Genomic DNA, 26,793 nt, shown 5'->3' with positions numbered 1-26,793 from the left:
AAACTGTTCGAGGACTTCCCCGATGGCTGTTGCTGATGCGTTAACGGTGAGGGCTGTGAGCACGGCAAGGTGGTGTTGGTCAGGGCTTTCTTAGTTGCGGTGAAAGCCGTGTTGGCCTCCTCTGTCCAAGCTAGAATCTTGCATTTGGCCGACATCATGGTGAACAGTGGCCACATGATGCAGGCTGCCCCTGGAATGAAGCGGTTGTGGAAATTAACCATCCCATTGAATTCCTGGAGGCCTTTGAGGGTGTTAAGTGGGCAAACTGGTGTATGGTTGCGACTTTTTCCTGTTGATGGTGAAGCCCCTTTTGCGGTGATAGTGTAGCCAAGGAATAGCGTGGAGACTTTGTCAAGTTGTCCATGAGGTCGAAGTCGGACAGGCATGTGTAGAGTCTGTGGAGGTGATCCTTGTGCTCTTTGAGGTCCTTGCTTCCAAAGTGTTTGCCATCCAAATAGATGAACGCAAAGTCCAAATCTCTGCTCACCATGTCCATCAAATGCTGGAAGGTTTGTGCCATTTTCTTGGGGCCAAATGGCATGCGGAGGAATTCAAAATGTCCAAATGGGGTGATGATGGCCATCTTTCCAATGTTGTCTGGGTGGACAGGAATCTAGCGATAACCACACACTAGATCAACCTTTAAGAAAACTTTCATGCCATGCAGGTAGGCCATGAAGTCTTGTAAATGTGGGATTCGTGTGGCGAAGTCGTTAAGGCAGCAGTAATCCCCTCAGGGCCGCCACCCGCCTGAGAACTTGTGGACCATGTGAAGTGGGGAAGTCCACAGACTGTTGGACCTTTGGATTATGCCCAACTCCTGCATCCGAGAAAATTCTTCTTTGGCCAACTGCAATTTATCCAGGTGAAGCCTTCTGGCTTTGGCATGGAGAGGAGAGCCTTGGATTGGGATGTGGTGTTGCACCCCTTGCTGTGGCATGGTGGAAGTAAACTACAGCCTGAGGATGGATGGGATTTCGTCCAGGATGCAGCTGCACTCGTCCTTTTGGGCGCTCACTGAGGCCAAGCTTGCGTTGCAGGCGTTGGTTGCTTTAAGTTGGATGGTCTGGAATGGCTGGGCATGGACCAGACATTTGGGCTTCATGTCCACCAGCAGGCTGTGCGCTCGTAGAAAGCCTGCACTGAGGAGTGATGGCGGCTAGTGTGAAATTCCACTGGAACTTTTCTCTGCCGAATTGTATTTGAACGTTGTGTGTGCCAAAGGTCTTGATGGTGGTGTTGTTTGCCACCCGGAGAGTGGGACCTCGTGGGTGCGCTCGTGTTTGCAGGGCGTTTGGTGAGATGATGGAGTTCAGCGCCTGTGTCGACCAGGAACCGTCGGCCACTAGCCTTGTTGGTGACATGCAATAGGCTATTTGTATGGCCAAATATCGTAGCCATTAGCAGTGGCTGGCCTGGGCATTTTCCGAGAACGAGCAGGGCTACTTGCATCTTCGTGCTTGTACCCCCCAGCGTTGGTGATTTAAAAAAAAAAAAGTGTTCAGTGCCTCTGCTGGCTTGCTGGGGTGCGTTTGTGCTCTGTTCGGACGGGGTCCATCCGGTCTGCTGACCTGCGTGGGGCCGAGTCAACTAGTTTATGGCAGATTCGTTTTTGCGTTTTGTACGCCACAGCACATCTGCTCTGGCTGTGACCTTACACGTGTCTGAGAAATCTTTGTCTGCCAACAGCAGTTGTATGTCGTCTGGTATCTGTTCCAGGAAAGCCTGCTCAAACATGAGAAACTGCTTGCAGCCCTCTGCGAGTCCGAGCATTTCGTCCATAAGGGTAGGTGGTGCTCTATCGCTTAAGCCATCTAGGTGCATGAGCCCGGCAGCGCACTGTTGTCTGGATGGGCCGAAAGTACTCAGAAGTTTCTTGGGAGCTGGGTATTTACCTTCCTCCAGCAGGTCGCGTATATGTCGTCCACTCTGGCTGCAGTCTCTTGGTCTAGGGAGCTGACGACGTGGTAAAACATTGTCGAGTCGGAGGTGAAATTGCGCTTCAGCTTGCCCGAACCAAGTGTGTGGGTGAAGCGTCCGGAAAGTTGGCAATTTCATGGCCACTGCATCGACTGCTGCAGTGTCCATGGTGTAGAGTCCAAAATCGTCTGGGCTCGTCAGTCACCAATGTAGCGATAGCTACTGAGGGAAGAGAAATAAAGACTACACACTGTGAGTTGCATGCACTTCCAACAGTTTTATTTTGAAAAGCCCGCACTGTGCCTTATAAGGTGGCCCACAAGTCCTGCCCATGCATGGGCTGTGACGTCACGGCACAGCCAAGTGCGTGTGCGCGGCCCGTTGGAGCATGAGAGAAGATGCGCTTGTCTGCGCCATCTTGATGCGGCTGCTCCGGGGCCGAAACATTGCGGAGCCAGCTCGCCTGCATCTCGATGTGTGCCGCCACATATTCACATTATTTTGTGCAAGGAAAAAAGTGATGTTTCAGTAGTGCAGAGAGATCTTTTGTTGGTTCCACAGTAGCTTATGGTTAGGATTAGGGTAGCACAGGGAGGTCCAAGAGCCTGATAGCTGTTGGATAAAAACTGTTCTTGAATTTGGAGGTGCTGAACTTTAGGTTTCTGAAGAGATTGTAATGATGTAGTGATGGTGGCCCTTCATGAGATTGGCTGCCTTTTGAGGCTATACCTCATATAGATACTAGATGCTTTCAATGGATGGAGGTCCGTGCCTGTGATTGACTTGGCGAGGTTTGCCACTTTTTGCAGGCATCTGTATTCCTGGGCACTTGAGTTTCCAAGCAAGCCATGATGCATTAGTCAGTATAGTTTCCACAGTACACCTGCAGAAACTTAATAATATTCCTAATTTCCTCAGACTTGTTAGAAAATAGCACCACGGGTGTGCATTCTTCCTGGTATAGTGTCATGCAGCATAGAACAAGGCCGTCGACCAAACTAGTCCATATCATCCAATTTGGCATTCTAGAGTAAGCCCAGTGGTCTGCATTTGGTCCATATCTATCCATACTTCTGTCCAAATGCCTCATTATGCTGGAGCCAGGAGAGATCCTCCACCATGTGGATTCCTAGGAACTCAAAGGAACATGCCCTAACTTTCTAAGCCTTGCTAATTATCCTTAATCAGTGCCTGCCTTTCCAAGTAATCTTGGGCGGCACAGTTGGTGTAGTGGTTAGCGCAACGCCTTTACAGTTTCAGCGATTGGGACTGGGGTTCGAATCCCACGCTGACTGTAAGCAGTTTGTACATTCTCTCTGTGTCTGCGTGGGTTTTCCCCGGGGGGCTCAGGTTTCCTCTCATCATTCAAAACATACCAGTGGTGTAGGTTAATTGGGTGGCACGGACTCGTGGGCCAAAATGGCCTGTTATCATTCTGTATATCTAAATTTAAATTTATAAATTCTATCCCAAAAATTTTTCCAATAAATTCCCAAATACTGCCATAAGTCTCACCAGCCCTGGCTTGCCCACACCACACTTGGTGAAAATAGGAATAGCATTAGCTCCCCTCCAGTCTTCCAGAATCTCATGTATGGCTGAAGACAATGCTTTGTCTTCCCATTGCACCCTGGATAGATGTCACCAGGCTCTGCCGATTTGTCTAACTTAAATTACATAATTTGTAATACTTTCTCTTTCTTGATGCACACACGTTCTAAACTAACAGCGTACAACTCACCCAATTCTCCTCCACAGTAAATCCTGACATCAAATAACTTATCAGCTAATAGCTTGAATATGCTTGGAATTGTCTGATCTCGGAAGCTAAGCAGGCTCAGGACTGGTCAGTACTTGGAAGGGATACTTCCTAGGAACACCAGGTGCTGTAGATATCTGTGAGGGGCGCTGGACAAAGTGGTGACTCACTGTCTGTCTTACAGTCGAAAAAAGTCAAAAGAATTTCATATGTTACATTCTAAATGTAGTATTATGTGACAATTATCCAATAATGGAACCTTTGTTGGTCGGGTCATTTTCAATGCTGTATAATGATAATAGATTAAGAAGATTAATATGTGTGGATTATAGAGAGCTTTGTGTGAAAATTGTAATTGAATTGCTTCATTAATGTAAAGCAAACCATTAACTCATTATGCTCTTGTTCCCTACAGTTCCCCAGCCATTGGTCGATCTTCATTTGAAGTTAATGAGAAAGATTGGAAAGTCTGTCAGCTTTGATCGATGGGAGAAGTACCTTCTCAGGGTAAACTAACTTCACATGGGATCTGATAAAAATGGCTTTTGTTTCTTTGGTCACCCAACCTCTACAATTGGCATAGCGGTTAGCGCAATGCCCTTTATAGCTCCAGCAATTGGGACCAGACCTTGGTTTGAATCCTGCGCTGTCTGTAAGTTTGTATGTTGTCCCAGTGTTTGTGTGGTTTTCCCTGAGGGCTCTGGCTTCCACCTGCCCATAGGCATAGGTTAATGGAGTGTAAATTGGGCGGCATGGACTTGTAGGGCTGAATTGCCCGTTTACTGTGCTGTATGTCTAAATTTGAATTAAAAAAAATTCTTTAGAGTCCATAGATCAGTAAAGCATGTAACAAAACAATTACTGGCACATCTGATTTTCTCACATTATGTATATGGCAGGGCAGCTAAAAACACCTCCCTGTGCAACAACGTAGGTTTGAAACTTATCCCAACATCTTGTATGCATGGATTGATTGTACCTGGTCTTTATATACTGGGTCATAATGTGAAAGCTTTTATCAATCGAATTTCTAATCATTGTTTTCCCCTGTTTTTATTTCAGAAAGTTATTATATTTCTCACTTTAAATTGATTGGCTTTTAAATAGATATGCTTGGAATACAACAGTACTTGGGCCTGGGAGATGGAAAAAATTGGATACACCGAGATGGATGCAGAATGCAAACTTGGCCTCTTGAAGGTAATCTCTCAAAAGCTTGTTTGCAAGAACTTCCTGATTTAATCCAAGTTGCAAAACTTCTAAAAATGAAGGTGGTGTCATCTGGAATTAGTTTTGAGCACCTGGACCCAAAAGAGTATTCCCCACAAGCTTCCAGAATTCCTTCACCAACACCATATCTTGCATTGTATCCTTAATTTTTATCTCCAATCTCCTGATTTTGTCCATTCAATGAACTCACCCATTTTTAGCCATCCTAAACTTCCTAGTTATTTTCTTTTTCGTAAATATTTTTTTGCCAAAGGATGGTCCTCCAGAGACACAGTATCTGGTCATGAGTTGTGTTGTAACTTAAAAGTGTTTATTTTAGGTTATTGAACAATGGGTGGAATTTACAGCTTTATCTAAACTGGCTCTTGGAACTATCGGTACATGTGTGCCCACTGTTCAGCAAGGATCAGTGGGCAGGAATCTGGTCTGGGCAATCTCGGTTTGTCCTTTACCCTCAGGGTCGTGCAATTACTCTGTCAGCAATATGTTTTTCTGTCCTGGTCAAGTTTCATCCATGCTATGGATCCTTTCCCCACGCTAGCCATCTAGGAGAACCACCGCAGCTTCTTGTCAGGTGTAGAATTAGAGAAATTTATGGCATAAAACTGGAAAAGATCTATGTAGCCCATTTCACCACTGTTCTTAGCCCATAGCTGTCTCTGCTGCGAGGTATCTAATGTTCAGTGTTTTTTTTTAAAATATGAGGACTACCTGCACTTTCTAATCCATTTCTGAGCTGACATTAAGTAAATAATTCACTTCCAAGCTAGTTTTTTTCCCCCCTCAAAGAAAGCAACCAGTTTAGAACATAGAACGAAGAACAGTCCAGCATAGGAAAAGGTCAATTGACATCAACTTCACCTGTTTCTGTTAGCCACCCCTCCACCATCTCTCTCTTTCCCTATACCTAATGCTAATCCTCCAGCTCCCCACCCCTTCTCTTGCTCACTCTCTCCTTTTCTCCAGCACTGCGTTTGGACAGCTATCCCACCCATCAGCTCTGTTTTTCACTCCTGCCCTCCTATCCACGTTCACCTCTTGGTTTGTAGTCTGTGGTAGTCCCCCTGCCCCTTCTTCCTGCTCTCCCCCCCCCCCCTCCTTTTTATTTTGGTGCTTACCTGCATTTTGCTCATATCTTGACGAAGGGATTAGGCCTGAAAGGTTTGTTATATTATCTTTGCCTTCTTTGAGAGGTAAAGATATATAATTCTGAAAGGTAAAAATAAGTGAGTGGGCAAGAGTCTTGCAGATAGAGTGCAATGTTGGTAAATGTGATTTTGGAAGGAAAAATGGAAGATCTAATTATTTAAATGGCAAGCAATTGCAGCGTGCTGATGCGCAGAAGGACCTGGGAGTGCTTGTGCATGAAATGCAGAAGGTTAGTTTACAGATGCAGCAGGTTATCAAGAAGTCAAATGGAGTGTTGGCCTTCATTACTAGAGGCATTGAATTTAGGAGCAGGGAGGCTATGCTGCAATTGTACAAGGTACTGGTGAGATGCGTCTGGGGGTATTGTGGTCTCCTTTCTCAAGGAAGGATGTACTGGCTTTGGAGGGGGTGCAAAGGAGGTTCACCAGATGATTCCAGAGATGAGGGGTTAACCAATGAGGTGAGATTGAGTCATCTGGGACTATACTTGCTGGAATTTAGAAGAATGAGAGGGGATCTTGTATAGATATGTATAAAATTATGAAAGGCATCGAGGTACTCAAGTTGTATCCATTGGTGGGGGAGACTAAAACTAGGGGCATTGCCTTGATTCAGAGTAGTAGATTTAGGGCTGAGATGAGGAGATTTCCCCGAGCATGTTGAATCTATAGAATTTGCTGCCCATTGAAGCAGTGGAGGCTACCTCAGCAAATATATTCAAGAAAAGGTTGGCTAGATTTTTTACATAATGGAGCAATTAAGGGATATGTGGAGAGAAAGCAGATCAGTGGAGATCATCAGATCGTCTACGACCTCATTGAATGGTGGACCAGGCTCGACGGGCTGAATGGCCAACTCTTGTTCCTATGTTTTATTATGAGTGCTTCTGAATTTATTACATTCTTTTGTGGATTTGCAACAATAAAAGTGTATGCAGACTTTGTTTCCCAGCACAGGAAAAGGCCCTTTGATGTTTTCTCTGAACATGGGACCAAATTAAACTAACTCTGGTGCATACCGGAGTGATCCATATCCCTCCATAACATGTATATGTGTCTTATCTAGAAGCCTCAAAAGGCACTCTCTGCTTCTGTCACTATCCCATGCATCTCATTCCAGGTTCCAGTCACTCTATACAAGGAAGCAAAGTTACCTTGCACATCTATTTTAAGTCCTCCCAACCCACCTCTCCCCCGCCGCTATTGTGCGACATTTTACCCTGGAAAAATAATTATGTCTACCCTATCTATGCCACACATAATTTTCTGTCAATTTATCTCATCTCTTTTCAAAATATCCTTGTAAATTCCCTCTTTAATCCCAAGATTTCCTTAAAATTGACTTAAAGACAGTGTTCCATCTATAGAGTGGTATTTCTATTCAGCCAATAATGGCTAGGTTCAAAATGCCATTATCTACCTATTCTACCTCCTTCAGAGATGTAGAGGTTTGGTCTCCAAGACCCCATTCTTCCAATTTTATTGGTGTCCTATGTTTTACATGTGGGATTGTTCTTTTTATTGCTGTAAGACAGGGGTGTCAAACTCAAATTCATGGAGGGCCAAAATCAAAAACTTGGACTAAGTCGAGGGCCGAACTAAATATTTATTGAAAATTTTCAACAACATCTGCATGTTTTCTCTTCTTTCAACGTATGTAATGTTAAACTTTTTCTTATTAAAATAAATTTTTAATAATAGTTTTGGATAAACTCTTTCCAGAAGCATTAACAAATAAGAAATAAAATATTCAATAAATAATATTTCTCTATAGAGGATTTGTCAAATGTTGCTAGTGTGCTGTTGAATAGTAAAATCTGAGGGCTATTGAGAATGTGGGAGAATAACATGATTCCTGAAACAATCAAATGGGTGACTGATTGTGGGCATGAACTCTAGCAGGGTTATTTGCCATGCCCTTTTTCCATTGGTACAGATATCCTTTTATTTACACACTTTTCAAGTTTTATGCCTAATGAGCTTGTATCTAGGTGCAGGACCATTTTTAACCAGGAATATATTTATCACTGACATGAAACTATTGGAAGATCGTTTTATCCTGAGATTAAAGTTCATAATCCTTACTCAGGCCTGTGTGCGGGAGGGCGGGGTTTGCGGGCGATCGGGTTGGACAACGACAGTGCGGGGGCATCGGCTCTCGCTGCAGGGCAGCATCTCGGCGGATCAGAGGCCCCGTCACCGTGAGTCGCGGGTCGGCCTGCGGCAGGGAGGGGGAGTGGGCAACGGTCCTGGCGAGGTCAGGCCCGAGGCCTCCGGTTCCGGGCGCTGGGAAACGGCCTTGGCTTCCCCTGACACCGGCCAGGCCCCAAAACCAGAGTCCACGGTGAGACCCTGCAATGTAAACAGAGGAGGTGGGGGCGATTAGCGGGCTGACGCCAATGCATTCTGGGATTTATAGTATTAGCTGTGCATGCGCTATACTGGCGCGGCGGCCAGCGGGCCACCTCTAATACATTTTTGAAATGATCTTGCGGGCCAAATATAATTATATCGCGGGCCAGAGTTTGACATGTGTGCTGTAAGATATATATAGTTTTAACATCTTTTGTACTAATTTGGTCAATGCAGTTGGGAAATATCATTTGACAAAGCAAAAACAGGGAGGAGATGGACCATAAACATGATGGAAAAATTCAAGTCTCCCTTAAATTGCAATGGCCATTGTGACCTTTTAAATATCTGCAGGACACTACTGTATTGTAATTGTTTTACTCCCAGTTTGCACTCATTCAACTCTGATATCTGGCACCTCTGGGGATTGGTAGATGTCTGATGTGTATTTTCTGGTTGCTTGAGACTTACTTTTACAATACCTACACAAGAGAAACTTGTCCGTGAACTACTCTTTGCAGACGATGCCGCTTTAGTTGCCCATTCATAGCCAACTCTTCAGCGCTTGACGTCCTTCTTTGCGTAAACTGCCAAAATGTTTGGCCTGGAAGTCAGCCTGAAGAAAACTGAGGTCCTCCATCAGCCAGCTCCCCACCATGACTACCAGCCCCCCCACATCTCCATCGGGCACACAAAACTCAAAACGGTCAACCAGTTTACCTATCTCGGCTGCACCATTTCATCAGATGCAAGGATCGACAATGAGATAGACAACAGACTCGCCAAGGCAAATAGCGCCTTTGGAAGACTACACAAAAGAGTCTGGAAAAACAACCAACTGAAAAACCTCACAAAGATAAGCGTATACAGAGCCGTTGTCATACCCACACTCCTGTTCGGCTCCGAATCATGGGTCCTCTACCGGCACCATCTACGGCTCCTAGAACGCTTCCACCAGCGTTGTCTCCGCTCCATCCTCAACATCCATTGGAGCGCTGTCATCCCTAACGTCGAAGTACTCGAGATGGCAGAGGTCGACAGCATCGAGTCCACGCTGCTGAAGATCCAGCTGCGCTGGATGGGTCACGTCTCCAGAATGGAGGACCATAGCCTTCCCAAGATCGTGTTATATGGCGAGCTCTCCACTGGCCACCGTGACAGAGGTGCACCAAAGAAAAGGTACAAGGACTGCCTAAAGAAATCTCTTGGTGCCTGCCACATTGACCACCGCCAGTGGGCTGATAACGCCTCAAACCGTGCATCTTGGCGCCTCACAGTTTGGCGGGCAGCAACCTCCTTTGAAGAAGACCGCAGAGCCCACCTCACTGACAAAAGGCAAAGGAGGAAAAACCCAACACCCAACCCCAACCCACCAATTTTCCCCTGCAGCCGCTGCAACCGTGTCTGCCTGTCCCACATCGGACTTGTCAGCCACAAACGAGCCTGCAGCTGACGTGGACATTTACCCCTCCATAAATCTTCGTCCGTGAAGCCAAGCCAAAGAAGAAAATGTTGAATATAGCTTGTATAGGATTAAACCTGTTTTGTTAAATATAAATAGAAAATAAAAATGCATGAGAAATTGTGGTGTTACGAGGCCAGAGGACCCCAAAACCAAGCAGCAATAGATATTCACCAAGACAAATGGTTACTTAAACAAAAGTTGCTTTTAATTATCTTTAAACATAAAAACAGGAGCAAACTATTAACTTAACTAACTTAACTTAACCCCCTTCTAATTCTAAGCGCATGTGTATGTAACATGCAAGTTCAGAAAAGTTCATTGGTTCACAGTCCAATCTCACTTCTCATTCCTCCAAGTTCACTGGTTGCAGGCAGTTTTTGTACTGTGCACAAAATTTAACATTTATGAATTTCACCAGGCTTTGGTGCTTGAAAGGTAAGTGGTTACCACTTAGGAAGGTTCTTGTCAGTTTTCAGAGATTTGTTGTTCTTCCATATTCTTCCAGTGGTCATAATCAAACCGAAATACCCATGCAGACGTGCTTTTAGTTGTCCTCTGAGTCGTGTGGGTTTTTTTTTCACTTCATATGGAAAGATCGGTGTGAGCTGGCGATTTACCCTGCTTCCTTTTTTCTGAAACTTGTCTCATTTCCCGGTTATAGCCTGTCCCCAGCTGATCGATTGCATTTCCTATTCTTTCTAGGTCAGCAACATATCAAGAGGGGCACTTCAGGATTGAAGGGTGTCCATTTAAAACAGAGATGCAATGGAATTGCTATAGCCAGAGTGTGATGAACCTTTGGAATTTGCTGCCACAGGAGGCTGTGGAGGCTAGGTCGCTAGGTGTACTTAAGACAGATATTGCTAGGTATCCGAATAGTCAGGGTTATTAAAGATAATGGAGAGGAGGCAGGGGAGTGGGAGAATTGATCAGTTCGTGATGGAATGGTAGAGCGGACTTGATGGGCTGAATAGCCTAATTCTGCCCTTGTATCTTGTGGTCTTTCAGGAGGTGGTAATAGTGAGGGCAAGTATTTGTATCTGATCTTCCCTGATTGGGAATCTATAGCCCCTTTTACACAGTCTGTTCAAGCCAGAAATATTGCGCCTTTATTGCTCTGCAGCATTCTGTGTAAAAGATATGAACACGGAATGGGGGGTAATTGTAGACCCACCTTTAAGCCGGCAGAGGAGGTAGTCACAGAGCAGAATCACATTATGCCAGCATTGTTTGGTCAGTGTAAAGAAAAAAGCAAAGCCGACTTAATGATGGGTCTTCTTTTTACAGCCGTATTGTTGGATTTCTGTGGAAAAACGGCTTATCATAGCACAGATTTCTACTGTTCGTTTCTAATGACTATCCATATACAGTTAATGGTCGTCGGAGGCAGCGGTGAGCAGTTGCCCAGCTTTGGTATCCTTATTATTGGTTGAGCTGGATCAACAGTGCTCGTCTATTTTTATTGTTGAGTTTACAATGTCTGGCCAATGCCTATCTGGGTCCCTCCTTGCTGTCCCACTGATGTAAATACATTTTTTATTGACTGTGCTGACAAAGCAACCTGATCTTTGGTGCTTTTATAGACTGAGGGCCATTTGGTTGAAGTAAAGCACGTGCCACACCCTCTGCCGAGGTCCTGGCATCCTTAAGGAATAGGGATGTGCATTTCATATGACAAGGAGCCAAAATAGTTCTCCTCCTTCCCTTCATTCCTGGCCCTATTTCTCTTCCTCTCCACATTCATTCCCCAATATTCTTTAAGTCAGGGCTACTAAATCATTTCTGTAACTTCGGCCTTACACATACGTGCTGAAGTCATGCAGCATCTATTATAAGTAAAGGATAACCAACGTTTTGGGCCTGGGCCCTTCTTCCAGGATTATAAAAAGAATCTATGAAATTTTTCTCCTTTTTTTTAGATGTAATTTTACCGACTTTGTCTTAGTTGAGATAAAAGGTCTCAGAACCAAACATCTAAGAGGCTATTGTACCAGTCTCCACCACCATTACCCCTGGTAATGCATTCCAAAGACCTACCACTTTGTCTAAAAAACAAAACGTGTCTGACATCTCCCCTAAACTTTCCTCCACTCACCTTAAAAAGATGGTATTTGCTATTGTCGCCCCAGGAAAAAGCTGCTGGTTGTTCAGCCTATCTGGGCCTCCAGATCCTCTATATGTCTATTAACACTCTCATCCTTTGTCGCTCCAAAGAGAAAGGCCCAAGCTCTGTCAACCTTGCTTCGTAGGACTTGTTCTCCAATCCAGGCAACATCCTTTGCTCATGACTCTAGCATATGCACCTTATTTATTTCTCCACCATTTCGGCTTATCAATCTTTGCATAATATCAGTTCCTTGTGTATGAACATGATCTGTGATTTCCTAAAGGCACCTTACTAAGAGGCCCCTTTTTGTTTCAGTACCTTTGTGAATGTCAGTTTGATGACAATTTAAAATTCAAGAATGTGCTGAATGAAGAGGAGCCAGATGCTATGCGCATCCATCCGATTGGCTGTGATAAGGATGGCCTCATGTACTGGTACCAGTTGGACCAAGAACTGAATGTTCGATTATACACGGAGGAACAAGATGATCAAGATGGCACTTCATGGAAACTCATTGTAAGGTACATTTGGGAAGAGTAAATTGTCGGTTTCAGTTTGGGTCTGCACAGTTAGCGTAACACTTACAGCGCCAGTGACCCAGGTTCAAATTGAGCATTGTCTATATGGGTTTCTTCCAGTGCTCTAGTTTCCTCCCGTCCTCTAAAGATAACTGGGGTTTGTAGGTTAAATGGTGTATTTGGGCAGGACAGACCTGTGGGCTGGAAAGACCTGTTACTGGGCTGTATCTAAAACTTGTAGTTAATTTAGTCATTTGGGAAACAAAGGGTGAATTATTAAGCAAAATTAATATTTTTAATTTAAATTTAGACATACAGCATAGTAACAGGCCTCTTTGGCCCATGAGCCTGTGCAGCCCAGTTTACACCCATTAACCTACACCTCCAGTATCTGCACCCCAGGTACTGGACTGCCAGGAACCACAGCAGTAAATGATGAAAAGATTGGTCAAAGAAGACTTTTTTTTTTAGATTGATGTAAAAGCAGAAGTGGGGAGAGGTTTCATGAGTGAATTCCAGATTTTGGTACACAGGCTGCTGAAGACCAGTCTCCCATTGGCAGAGCTATTAAAATGAAGATTGAAGAAAATTCTGAGGAGTTAAGCATGGGATGGAAGAGGTTCTGGAGTTGAGGAGAAGAAATAGCCACAATGGGATTTCAAGGAAAGATGAGGATTGTTGGACCTGGAGTCAGTTTGCTTCAATGCATAAATTGTGATTAGATGGGGCTTTGCCTGAAGACATTTTGATGAACCCAACACGAGTTTAAATGGCCTGAATCAGCTTCTACCATGCTGTGAAAGTAATGAATTTTTAAAAAAAAAATGGTAATTGAAAGATGATAGATGGCTCAGGAGACTATAGAATCATTTGGATTAGAACTCCTAGTTTCAGACTGTTGAGGACCACCAGCTCAAGGTGGAACAAATTTTGATGCACGTGAACAAAAGCTGCTTTGTTTTTTCTAAACAATTGAGTTAGTTGGATGTGTAATTATAATAGGATACCCTCGCTTTTAACTATGATGGGATCTTTTTTCATTTGGCTGGTGGGAAAGTGAGAAGAACAAATAGCAGGAATGGTACATTACCTTCCCCACACTAACACCCAGATCCCTTGGTGTTTTGGGGAATGTACTGTAGTTGTGTCAGACTGTTGAATCCAAGAGATGTGGTTATTATGTACACCGATAAATACAGGTAGTCCTCGACTTCCAACCTATGCGAATTACGTCCACCTGCACGTACAACCAATTTTAAAAAAATCATTATTAAAACTACTGTTCAAGTATATATTTTGTATTAAAAATCTACAGTGGTCCCCGCAAAAGCCCGAGGTCCCTGAGTTACGACCAACTCGTCAGTCCTGATTACGGTCGTAAGTCAGGGACTACCTGTATCTCTCTCTTTCTCAGGGACCGCAATGAATTGGCTGAAACCTTAGAGCTGTTGAAGGCTCAGATAGATCCAGCGTTGCTAAGCAAATTCATCCAGGAAGATGGGTCCTCTCGGACAAGCCCTACACCAGAAGAAGAAGAGAGTAAGAAAGAACTTGAAGAACACCTAGAAGGTACTGTTTATTTTCCTCTGCAGGTGTTAATCTTGGTGAACATTTATGCGGGCTCTTGGAACTGATTGTTTGATATGTAATGGGGGGGGGGGGGGATAGATTCTTTCCTTCCACGAATGCATGTGCACAAGCTTACTGCTGAGGATCATTAGGTAAAGGTTCTATCATTGTCATGTAACAGTGTTGCTGAAGCCGCTACTCCGTTGTCATAATTAATTTCCCCCCCCCCCCCCACCCCCAACCTGGTTTATAGATAGTCTTACTAATGTACCTAATACTAACAAAGACTCTTACTAAGCAGGCATAGGGAGACACTTTGGGAGAGTCGCCGCAGAGGCGAGCAGCATCAACCAGTTCTTCATCCTGGCATCCCGGTCAGGCCCTCCACACAACCCAGCTCACCTCCATGCCAGTGTCCTGGTCAGGCCCTCAGCACACCTTCCTCACACTGACAACCCAGCTCACCTCCACGCAAGTGTTTCTGGTCAGTCCTCTGTGCACCTTCCTTGCGCTGACAACCCGGCTCACCTCCACACCAATGTCCTAGTCAGGCCCTTTGCTCACCCCAAATCACCTCCATGCATGTGTCCCGATCAGGCCCTCTGCGTACCTTCCCCATGTTGACCACCCATCTCACCTCCTCACCCTCTTTTTATCCACCCTCTTCAGACAACAGTGTTGCACCACCATCACTGTGCCTTACTAATATTCCTAATAATATACTAATAAGGGTAAAGACTAACTGGGCAAGGTTAGCAAGACACTTTGGGAGAGTCGCCCCAGTGGCGAGTGGCAACGACTGGGGACTCATAGGCGCTGCCATTTTATTCAAACACAACTTTATTCAAATAGCTGCTGTGGGTGGGAACAATCGACGAATTCCGCTGACAATGTTTGCTCCCAAGGTGTTGTGTGTTGCTTCGGAGAACAGTTACTTCTACAATTTTAATTTAAAATTTTTTTTATTTATTCTTAATTATTTTCTAAAAACATTTATTTATTTCTTTATTTTTCTTGCTGGTTGTTTGAGTTTCCAGTTGATTGTTTGTCAGATAATGGGGATTTTGTCTCATGAGAGTCTCGGAAGGTTACGATAATGATTCACTTTATTGTCATTGGACCAGTAAAACCAGCCAAATGAAATACAATCAGCATCGACTGGAAGATTTATCCATTACGATAAGATATGTGCAATTGAAACCAACAACAACACTGTTCCATGTGTAGCAGTTCCTTTGGTCGTTCAGCATTCTCACTTCCCATGAGAAGAACAAAGAAGAAGCTGTTCCTCAGCCTGGTGGCGCTGGCTCTGATCCTCCTGGATCTCTTTTAGAACCACAGAACAATTACAGCACAGAAAAAGGCAACCTCGGCCCCTCTAGTCTGTGCCAAACCATTTTTTCCCCCTAATTGAGACTGCATTTACTACTTCAGCTGGCAGCTCGTTCCATACTCCTACCACTCTCTATGTGAAGAAGTTCCCCTTAAACTTAAATCCTTAACCAATGTCCTCTGGTTTATATCTCACCTATCCTCAGTGGAAAAAGCTTATCTACATTTACTCTGTCTATCCACGTCATAATTTTAAATACTTCTATCTCCATGGGAGCAGCTGAAAGGTGATGGGGTCCTCGATGATTTTATGCACCCTCTTCAGACAACTACCCCAATAGATCACATCGATTGGGGGGTGGTGATCCTCTCTGCCATTCTTATGGTCCTGTCAATTGACCTCCATTCCATTTCCCTGCAGCCATCATACCACACTGTATCCTCTCGATAGAGCTCCTGTAGAATGTTCACATGATGGAGGTCAGTAGCCTTGCCCGCTTCAGTCTTTTCAGGAAATGCAGTTGCTGATGCGCCTCCCTGACAAGGGAGGAGATGTCGTGTGTCCACGATAGATCACTAGTTAAGTGAACTCCAAGGAGCTTGGTGCTCTCTGCTCTCTCCACTGCAGTAGAAGGTGGTCATTCCTGGTCCTCCTGAAGTCCACGATCATCTCCTTCATTTTGTCCACATTGAGACTCTAGTTGTTGCTTCTCTGTAGTGCGACATCATTGTAACGGATGAGGCCAACTTTTGTGGTGGCCAGGTATAAAGTTAGGGGCCGACGTGTACCCAAATACCTGTTTTTTTTTCGCACTGCTGCTCCTTGACCTTTTGAGATGGTAAAGGTTGTGGGTTTGGGAGTTGCTGTTGAAGTAGCCGAGGTGAGTAACTATTTTGAAGACGAAGACACTAAAGGCAATTAACGGAGTGAAGTTTTGCAACTTTTTTTGGCCGTACTATTTGAAAAGTAATTTGTTTTACGTGTACCACTTTGACATAGAAAAGTGAGGAGCTTAATGGCTGAAGGTTTTATTCTCTGGGTAAAATTGAGCATCATTTTAATTTTTGAACAGAAGAAATGAAAATGGAGAAGGTGTTAGGACAACAGAAGGAAACCGAAGCGGTCGGAATGTCAAACCCAGTGTCATCTCTCGCATCTACCTCTCCAGAAGACCAGGAGGAAGCACGTCCAGTCAAAAATCAGCAGGACAAAAATGGGATCAAGCAGGAGCAGACGGTGAAGGTCGAGGAAGCTGCATCAGAGAACAATAATGAGAAAGCTGATGCAACCAAACTAACCAAAGAGAGCAGCCTTGAGAAAACGAGCGCTGGCGGAGAAGGCAGAGCCAGTAAGGTGGATCTCATGAATCTGAAAAGTTCGGGTGAGGGGAAGGCTTGTGTTGGTAGGTTGACGGCTGTGGAGTGTGAAAAGCTGGAAATCAGTATCAAGGTGGAACCAACGGACAGCATCAAGGAGAAATCCTCAGAAGAGCTTGAGAGGGCACTGAGAAATGTTAAGCAGGCGAAGCTCCCTGTGAAAAAGCGTGAAATAAAACTAGCCGAAGATTATGACAAAGGCCCCGTAAGCAAACCTGTGACCCCTGTCAAAGAGCTATTGAAAGAAGGAATGAAAGTAGAGGGCGAGGCAGTGAAGCAAGTAATCGCAGAGGAGGTCGGAAAACAGCTAGTAAATGGGGAGGTAACCACTGGATCGCAGGCGAGCCAGCACAAAGTTGAGGAGGGAAACGCAGAGGCTTCTGCTCCAGGAAAGACTGAGGAGCCCAAGAACAAACAGGAACCCGAAGACACGCGCCCAGTGAAGGAGGAAGAAAATGGGATTGATGGCCCTGGCACAAAAGGTTCTGAGTTGGCAGCGGGTATTACCAGGGAGAATCATACTAGCACAATAAATGCTGAGGTTAATCAGAACTGTGTGACGAAGGAGAAGGGGACAGATCCTGACCTCCTAGAAGTCAGGACGTCTGCAGAGGAAAGAAGAGCAAAGTATGAGGATGAAAATTCTTCAAAATGCTCCATCGACACTAATCTCTCTGATAAGACACTACCTGACAAAAAACAGGCAGATTGTGCCAAAGGTACAGAGGAGGATTGTAAAGATAAGGCTCCATTGAGAAGAACAAGGTCATCTATGAGACAGCAGGTATCAGAGAAGGCTGTGGTGGAAGAAACACCACAGAAAGTAGAACCAGTGGAGGAGAAAAAGCAAGAGACTGAACAAAGTGGAGCCAGGTGCTTAAGAAGGTCATTGAGAATATCCAAACCCACCATGAAAGTGACTGAGAATCAGGAGAAAAGAGCAAGCAAGAAAGAAGATGTGCCTGCACCCCAGAGTCCAAATCAGGATGATAACCAGAGAAAAGTGGAGAAAGATTCCTCTCTGTCAAGAGGAACAAAGGTATCGTGGCTTTTTTTTCTCAAAATTCCAACATTGTTGTCTTGTATTGATAAGTGAACAGAGAGCCAGCAATTTGATCTGAAACTCAGGTCTTAATCGATCTTACAGAAAGCTGTTGCCAGACTGGGAAGCATTGAACACAGAATTTTCATGTCCATGCTGACTTTCAAGTAAACGTTTACATTATCCCATTTGGGGGTAGTTGCTCATTAGCCGTCTTTTGCCTTGGCAATTCAAGTACTAATTGAGATGTTCCTGAAATGTTATGAGAGTATCTACCTCGGGCACTCCTCCAGATTCCAGCCATCTTCTGCAAGGAAATATTCTCTCTGATCTACTTAAATCCCTCTCATTTCAAGTTAAATTTCACATTCAAATTTAGACCTACAGCACAGTAACAGGCCATTTCGGCCCACGAGTCCGTGCTGCCCAATTTATATCCAATTAACTTACACCCCAAGTACGTTTCAAACACTGGGAGGAAACCCATGCAGACACGGGGATAAAGTGCAAACTCCTTACAAACAGCGCGGGATTCGAACCCCAGTCCAGATCGCTGGTACTGTAACAGCGTTGCGCTAACTGCTATCCCAACAATCCTGCTCCTAATCTGTGCTCTCTTGTTTTAAGTACCTCTTCTGCAGGAAAACTTCCTTACCATCAATCCTGTTTGTAAAGCATGGAATACATCCACTCTTTGGACCATCTAGTTCAGGCCAAATTTGTTTGTTCTGCCTAATCCCATTGACTTGCACTCGCACAATATCCCTCCCATCCATGTAACTATCCAATCTTCTATTAAATGTTGAAATTGAACCCACATCCACCATCTCTGCTGGAAGCTTGTTCCACATTCTCACCACCCATTGAGTGAAGAAGTGTCTCTCCCCCACCCCCCTCCCCCATTTCACCATTCATCCTTAACTCACGTCCTCTCGTTCTTGTCTCGCCCAACAGGAGTGGCAAAAGCCTGTTTATGCTATCTATACCCTTCATAATTTTGGATACCACCATCAAATATCCCCTCATTAGGATTCTTTTAATGTCATGTAAAATTGCACAGAATAGACTTTAGCCTGCCATAAGGTAGACAAATACGGTTTTTACACAGCTGTTGTGATAATTTCCCATCGATAATTTTCACACTTACCCTCCGTAGTGGCTGTTCACACAGGAAGAACGTTTACACTGAATACCTGAGTTGCTGGCTGGACGAGGGTCGGTCTCAATGGTGACGTAGACCCTGTGAGCAATGTATGACATCGTCACAACGTCGACATCATCCTATTCATTCAGCCCATTGTTGCGGACACGCTGCAATTCAGTTTAGACTGCAGGCAATCCGCAAAAATATCTTGGGCTGCCACAGGAAAAATTTTGTAATGGGAATGAGTCTCATTTTGTTCTGAACTTTTTACACAACCTGCTTTGTGGGAAATTTTTGAAAATTTCCCATTTCACATTGGCTCTGTAAAAACCATAAGATTCTCCATCAGTGAAAATTGCCCGGTGCCCATTACAGTCAGAGAAAGAGAAGCAAAAGAGAGTCTTCCCAGAGTGTCGATGGATTCACTTCCAGAACTCCTGCAGCCACACATCCTTCACTCCAAACCGTCAACAACCTGAGCTCCAGATTCTTCAAGGAATAAAATCGTAACCTGTTCAACCTTTCCCTATAACTAATCTTCAAGTCCTGGCAACATCCTTCTAAACTTTCTCTGTCCTCTTTCAGTCGTATAGATGCCTTTCTTGCACACAATACAGGGAGTCCCCGACTTGCGACTGTAATCGAGATCGACAAGTTTGTCGTAACTCGAATCAGTCGTAATACAGGGACCGCGGGCTGCCGCCAGGAGCGGGAACCGCTGTATACAATACTTTTAATACAAACGTACTTGTTCAGTAGTTTTAATAAAGATTCTCTTTTTTAAAAAAAAAAATTCAGTCGTATGTGTGGGTGGACGTAACTCACGTAGGTCAGAATTCAAGGACTACCTGTACTTCGAATTTGGCCTCAGCAGCGTCTTATACATGTGTGCCCTTTTAATTTTGTTTACATATATCAAGCTTCCCTTTGCTTCATCTGCTCCAAGGAAAGCAAATTCACCATGTTCACTTTCTCTTTGTAAATGAAACTCTCCATCACGGGCAACACCCCGATAGATCCTCTGCATCATTTCCCGTACAACGATGTCCATTCTGTCGTGTGACCTCACTGTTCTACAGCTGTAGCCTAAGCCATCTGACTTAAACTTGTTCCATAATCTTCCAGGGTAGATCATTTTAGAACAAAAGGACATAGGTTTAAGGTGAGAGGAGAGCGATTTAAGGGGTGACCTGAGTGATAATTTTTTTTTCATCTGGGTGATCGTATCTGGAATGGGCAGGTGGAGGAAAAGATAGAAGCAGATACAATTAGAACATTCAAAAGACATTTGGACAGATCTATGGACAGGAAAAGTTTAAACCAAATGCAGGCAAATAGGACTACCCCTGTTGCGCTGAAGAGCCTGTAGCACACACTATGATCCTATATTCCATTCCTAGTTAAAGAAGACAAGAATTTTGTATGCCATCTTAGCTACTTGTGCTGCTACCAGGGTCCTTGGATTCGTATAGCAAGGTCTTTCTGTTCCTCAATATTGCCTAAGGTCTTGCCCTGCATTGTGTATTGTTAGAACTCTTCTAGTTCATCACCTGCCAATTAGGATTAAATTCCAACAGCTCTGTTCCATCATCTTACCAAATGAATGATATTGTCTGTAGCCACACACTATGTCGGGGAGGCCAAACCGCAGCTTGTGGAAATGCCATTGTATAGGATGATCCTCGAAACTTAAAATTTTACCTTAAAATCGGGTAGTCCCATACAAAGAATCTAAAAATTCTTACCTTGACGAAGTCGCAACACCGCCGCCATCTTCCTGCCAGCTTCGAAGCAATCTTGTGCGTGCCTCGAAAGTTATTTGCAAAGTCTCAGCACTCCTCCGCTCGGTCCATCTGCCCAGTCCAATTGCTCTTGGCTTGGTGCAGGCTTTAAACAGCCTGTTGCAGGACCTGCCAGTGGTTTATTTCACAATATCCAAATAAAATTTAAACCCTTAAATGATCACTTGTTATTAAAACATCGTGATTGGCTTTTAACAGCATCCACTGGTCAGCAATAAGTGCTAGATTTTAGGTGGGGTCGTCTTATTCAAAGGGTTTCAATCAAAACCAACATTTTGGGTGGAAATTGCAGGTCATCGTATACAACGATGTATACGTTATGTTGGCTAAGACAGGAATTGTAGAGGCCACTGCTCACAATGGTAGTTTTAATTTTGTGGCTTGTGATCGTGTGATTATTGCGGCTCTCACAAATGTGGCTCTTGCGTTATGCAAGTTTTGCCACTATGCTGTGGTCCTCAAGAAGTTGCAGGGGAGGGGGGAGAGAGAGAGAGAGAGGGTTCGTCACCGATTCTGACTGAACTTCCTGTTCATGTTTTCTTTTGGTGATTCATGTGGTCATTCGTGTGCTGGTTCATTGGAGAATTGCCTTTACTTCTGCCGCTCGTTATTAATGTTGCAGCGCAAGGCAAAAGCCAGTAGAAGAGCTAGATGGACCAAGTCGAGGGGCAGACGTAGACAGGACGAATCAAGCGAAGAGAGTGAAAGTGACCAGGAAGGTGAAGCGGATGAAGAGGAGGAGGAGGAGGCAGAAGATGACGAGCCCTGTAAAAAATGTGGCTTGTCTAATCATCCTGAACTGGTAGGTGTTAGCATCTGGGCTATTTTCTCATGTGTCTCTTGCTGTTCTTTGAAGATTGTATTTTCAAAAAGTATCCCGGAGCAACGTAGTGAATATTTGTGATTCATGAGAAGAGGAACACTCGTTCTTCAGTTTAATAATTGCAGTAGTAGGGGGATGATCTGTTATAAATACCGTGCATATTTAACATGCGAATTGTAAAAGAAATCGAATATAAAACAAAAAAAAAATACACAGGCTAGATTCTGAAATAGAAACAGAAAATGCTCGCCATACACAGGAGGTCGAGCAGCATCTGCAGAGAGAGAAACTGTTAAATGTGTCCGGAAATGAACAATGATGCTAATACCTTGACATCTGGAATTCAAGCAACTGGTTAAAAAAAAATGCAGAAAATAAATAGGTTAAAAAATACGTTATCTTAAAATTGGCGAACCTTGATGTTAGTTCACCAATCCACACAACGTGCAACCTCAAGCAAGTAGAGAATTCACTTATTCGGCATCTACCAATCGCCTTGGGTGTCGGATACCAGGGGTTTTACTGTATGTAGTTATAAGAAGTAATTAAGAAACCTACTAGTATGTTAGCATTTATTGAAAGGGGAATTAAATCTAATATTTTTAGAGGGTCCCATTGGCACGATCACAGTGAGAGTATTTGTGTACGGCGTTTGGATAAACTAATACCAGGCAAGCTTGGATGGCTTTCCTTTTGTGGGAGAATCTAGAACTAATGGCCACCATTTACAAAATAAGAGATTGCCTGTTTAAGGCAGATGAAGTGGGGTGTTTTGTCTGTTATTAGAACTTCATTGAGCTGAGAAAGCAGGGACTTGAAATGATTTTGAGGCAGAGGTAGATAAAATCTTGATAAGAAGGTTATCAGGGGGAAGCAGAAATACGTTGAGGTTAAAATCGGGACTGAGCACGTTGGGCAAGTTGCTTCTAACTTCCATGATCATATGTAATCTGTGTTGTTGAATGAGATGCCCTGACATCCAGCTCAATCAGCAGTTTCAAGAGTTCTTAAGTCCTTGCAGGAAGTAGGTCTCCACGTTCTCAATTCTGGGTAGAGCTTGCAAAGTTTTAACAAGTTTCCAATATACTGAGGTAAAGGTGAACTTTCTCAAGTGGATCTACTGCACTAGACCAACATCGAGAGGGTATAATGGCTTCCTTCTGATTGCTGTCTGGTTCTCTTCAAGTAATAATCTTTACGTAGCCCTATAAAGATTATTTGCTTTGATGTCTTGCTCTCGCAGTTTTATACTTGCGTCGCCAAGCTCGCATTTAACGTGAGCAGGTTTACTTTGCAAGCAGTCCAGCGAGACACTCCATATGTAGTAAAGCAAGAAATACACAGTAGGGAGTGCAGAAGCAGGGACATCAGTTAGTACCGAGCACAGGTAATATTATTTTACTTGGGTGAGGTTCATTCAGGAGTCTGACAATAGCAGGAAATAAACTGGAGGCGTAGGATCTCGCACTCACGGATTTTCTTCACTTGCTGAGGTGGGGGGGATGATGAAGAACGTGGCTGGCATGGGGTGATTGATAGCAAGTCTGGACGCGTACGAACTGTCAGGGCATGTGTGACCATGTTCCTGCTGCACTTATCAACGACGCTGGAGTTTCTGGGCTTGGGAGCTGTTGGCTGATAAATAATGCAAAATGTTCTTTTCCCAAGATTCTGTTGTGTGACTGCTGTGACAGTGGTTATCATACAGCTTGCCTGAGACCTCCGCTGATGACCATCCCAGATGGTGAATGGTTCTGCCCTCCTTGCCAACATGTAAGCACTTTCCCACTTCCTCTGCAATGAAGATTAACGTTGGCCGATGTCTCCATAGCCACCTGTTCTCTCCCGTCCCCATGCACTTGCTCTCTGAGCGTGAGTAATACCTGCCAAGTGATATCGGTTGACAACAATGATGCACATGAATTTGTCAGGCATTTAACTACAATGTACAAATCCACTAAATTTCTTGCATGCTACAGCTATGCAGGTACATAAAATACACCCGCAAAAAAAAAAAATCAACGAGGGGAACCTCACTGCAACATTTAGACCGTTGCCAGACATGGACAGAGAAGGTGCGTGCAGAAAGGTGGTTTCCTCCAGTGGGAGATTCAAGGACAAGAGGCCATGATTTCAGGATTGAAGGCAGAGAAGGTGCAGAAAGGTGGTTTCCTCCAGTGGAAGATTCAAGGACAAGAGGCCATAATTTCAGGATTGAAGGCAGAGAAGGTGCAGAAAGGTGGTTTCCTCCAGTGGGAGATTCAAGGACAAGAGGCCATGATTTCAGGATTGAAGGCAGAGAAGGTGCAGAAAGGTGGTTTCCTCCAGTGGGAGATTCAAGGACAAGAGGCCATGATTTCAGGATTGAAGGCAGAGAAGGTGCAGAAAGGTGGTTTCCTCCAGTGGGAGATTCAAGGACAAGAGGCCATGATTTCAGGATTGAAGGCAGAGAAGGTGCAGAAAGGTGGTTTCCTCCAGTGGGAGATTCAAGGACAAGAGGCCATAATTTCAGGATTGAAGGCAGAGAAGGTGCAGAAAGGTGGTTTCCTCCAGTGGGAGATTCAAGGACAAGAGGCCATAATTTCAGGATTGAAGGCAGAGAAGGTGCAGAAAGGTGGTTTCCTCCAGTGGGAGATTCAAGGCCATAATTTCAGGATTGAAGTGTGTCCTCTTAGAACAGAGATGCAAAGGAATTTCTGTAGCCAGAGGGTGGAGAATCTGTGGAATTTGCGGTCGTGGAGGCCGGGTCATTGGGTGTATTTAAGGCCGAGATTGACAGGTTCTTTTTTTTTTAAATTTTTTATTTTTCACACCATAAATCACATTAGCCATGATACACACTTTTTCTTTTTCACACATATTTTTTTACAGTGACTTTTTCTCCCCCCTCCCTCCTCCCAAGCCACCCCCCCCCCCCCCATCCAAGATTGACAGGTTCTTGATTAGCCAGGGCATCAGAGGTTACGGGGAGAAGGCCGGGCAGTGGGACTGAATAGGGAAATGGATCAGCTCTTGATTACGTGGCTGAATAGCCTGTTTCTGCTCCTAATGGTCTTATGGAGAGAAGTAAAATACAATAAACATAAAAGTGTAAATAGTCTAAGCAGTCCAAACAAAAAAAGATTTACACAGGCCCTTGCAACCCATGATCTCGTGCTCCCCATTTACACCCAATTAATCTACAACCCCGGTCGGTGTGTTTTGAACGGTGGGAGGAAATGGGAGTGCCTGGAAGAAACCAATGCAGACTCTGGGAGAACATACAAACTCCTTACAGACAGCACCAGATTCAAACCCTGGTTGCTGGCCCTGGAACAGCATTGTGCAAACTGCTATGTTAACCGTGCCTTTATAAGTATGTTATTTTTTGTTTTCTTGGTGCCCCAAGGACATTATTGTATTTGGAGTAATTATTTTCCAACCGAGTAGCTTTCCAGACCATTGAGCAATTCTATCTGTTGTCCTGTGTGAGGGCAAGACAGTATCGCTGAGTAGCTCATTTCAGGTACTTGAAGGATAGGGAACGTAAGGAGCAAGAGACGGCCATCTGGCCCGTGGCGTCTACTCCAACATTCACAAGATCGTGGCTGATATGGACCTGGACTAAGCTCCACTTACCCACCTTAATTCCCCTACTCTGCAAAAATCTTTCTCCTCAGTATATTTAATGATGCAGCCACAACTACTTCCTCGCGCAGAGAATTTCACAGTTTCGTACCCTTTGGGAGAAGCAGTTTCTCCTCATCTCTGTCTTAACCAGGAGTTTTAACTGTATATTTGTTGTCTTCAGCTGGTTTTATTCTCTCCCCCCCCCCAGATTTATTCCATTAATTTTCACATTAGGATTGGTAAGGTGGTGGAGACAGCATTAAGGCCACTTTTTCCAGAGGTCTGGAGAATTTATCCAGAAGAGCTCAAATCTTTTGAACATATTTTACTTCAATGGGTGACAAAATGCACCTCCAGTTATAACACCGATTTTCCCCCTTAAAAAAAATGACAACAGTTGTAACATGAGAGGAATTTCATACTTTGAAAAGGCAAACATTCCAGTTTCTTCTTCTTCAGTCTTTTTATTGGTTTTCATATATGCAAAATACATGTATGCAAAATAATAATAAAATAAGTTACTATCAAGTACCAATAAACAAGTTAAATATGAACCCATGTTATTAAATGGGAAAAAAATCCCATATATTCCTAAACTAATAATCAAACCCCACCTTATGAGGGTTGCTAGCCAAGTTAAGAAAGCCATTACAAATAATAACTATGCGGTCATTTAAAAAAAATCAGAAATTAATAATCTACAAATGTTGAAAGAATTGAGAAAAGGACCCCAAAGAGAAAGAAAGTTGAGATCCACTGCAGTAGCAGATCACCTTATTATTTCTAAAGATTGACATGCCATCACATCCGACATCCATTGAGTAGGAGCGGGATGGACAGCATCTCTCCATCTCAGCAAAATAGCCCTTTGAGCCATGAGGGAAACAAAGGCCACTCCAAAAATAGCAATGAAAGGGTTAGGAGTCAAATTAATTTTAAGAACTAATGATAAGATGCAAAATGCCCCTTGCCAAAAATTAGAGAGAGGACATAGCCAAAACATACGATACAACATGCCTTCCTCAGTTTTGCATTTATCATATTTAGAGGAAATATTAGGATAAAATTTAGCTAAATGAACCTAAAGAAAGTGTGCTCAATGGACTACGTTAAATTGAATTATTGAATACCTAGCAAAGAGAGATGAGTGAAAAATGGAATTCCAGTTTTGAATTTGCCACTGTCTCTAAAGAGTTTCTTTGTCCTCCCCATGTCTGCGTGGGTTTTCGTCCAGCTCCTCCAGCTTCCTTCCATGTTCCAAAGAGCTATTAGGTTAATCGGGTGATTTTGAGTGGTGTGGCCTGGAAGGCCCTGTTATTGCACTGTATCTAAAATATTTTTTTTTAATTTTGAAAAAGAAAAGACATTCAAGCTCTGTTTCAGATCAGTCACAAAAATGAAGAAGTTGTTCTACGGTCTGACAAGCATGGATTTGAAATTTGGGAAGTGTTTGGGAAAGTTGCTAGGATATTGGTATTGGTGCAATGACAGCCACCACAGGGATGGTTTGAATAAACATTTTCGATCACCAACAAAGACAATTCCCTTGTTCCAAACTCGAAAGTGTGCAATTGGTATTAATTTCTGGATGGGGTG

General features: G+C 43.9%; 1 protein-coding gene across 3 annotated transcripts in view; it reads left to right on the top strand.

Annotated features, from left to right (window-relative positions):
* rsf1a (remodeling and spacing factor 1a) overlaps positions 1–26,793 on the top strand; it is a 119,190-nt gene that overhangs the window by 46,317 nt on the left and 46,080 nt on the right. For 2 of the 3 annotated variants that reach the window (XM_069892159.1, XM_069892157.1), the window contains exons 2-8: positions 4,095–4,186; positions 4,787–4,879; positions 12,297–12,502; positions 13,914–14,068; positions 16,474–17,816; positions 21,388–21,567; positions 23,257–23,361. In XM_069892159.1, coding sequence (XP_069748260.1) covers positions 4,095–4,186; positions 4,787–4,879; positions 12,297–12,502; positions 13,914–14,068; positions 16,474–17,816; positions 21,388–21,567; positions 23,257–23,361 — 2,174 coding nt within the window. The remainder of the gene's footprint in view (positions 1–4,094; positions 4,187–4,786; positions 4,880–12,296; positions 12,503–13,913; positions 14,069–16,473; positions 17,817–21,387; positions 21,568–23,256; positions 23,362–26,793) is intronic. The other variant, XM_069892158.1, reaches the window with a different exon arrangement.

Source organism: Narcine bancroftii, chromosome 7 (assembly GCF_036971445.1).
Source record: "Narcine bancroftii isolate sNarBan1 chromosome 7, sNarBan1.hap1, whole genome shotgun sequence".
Taxonomy (NCBI): Eukaryota; Metazoa; Chordata; class Chondrichthyes; order Torpediniformes; family Narcinidae; genus Narcine; species Narcine bancroftii.
This window is presented reverse-complemented; position numbering and strand designations above follow the sequence as displayed.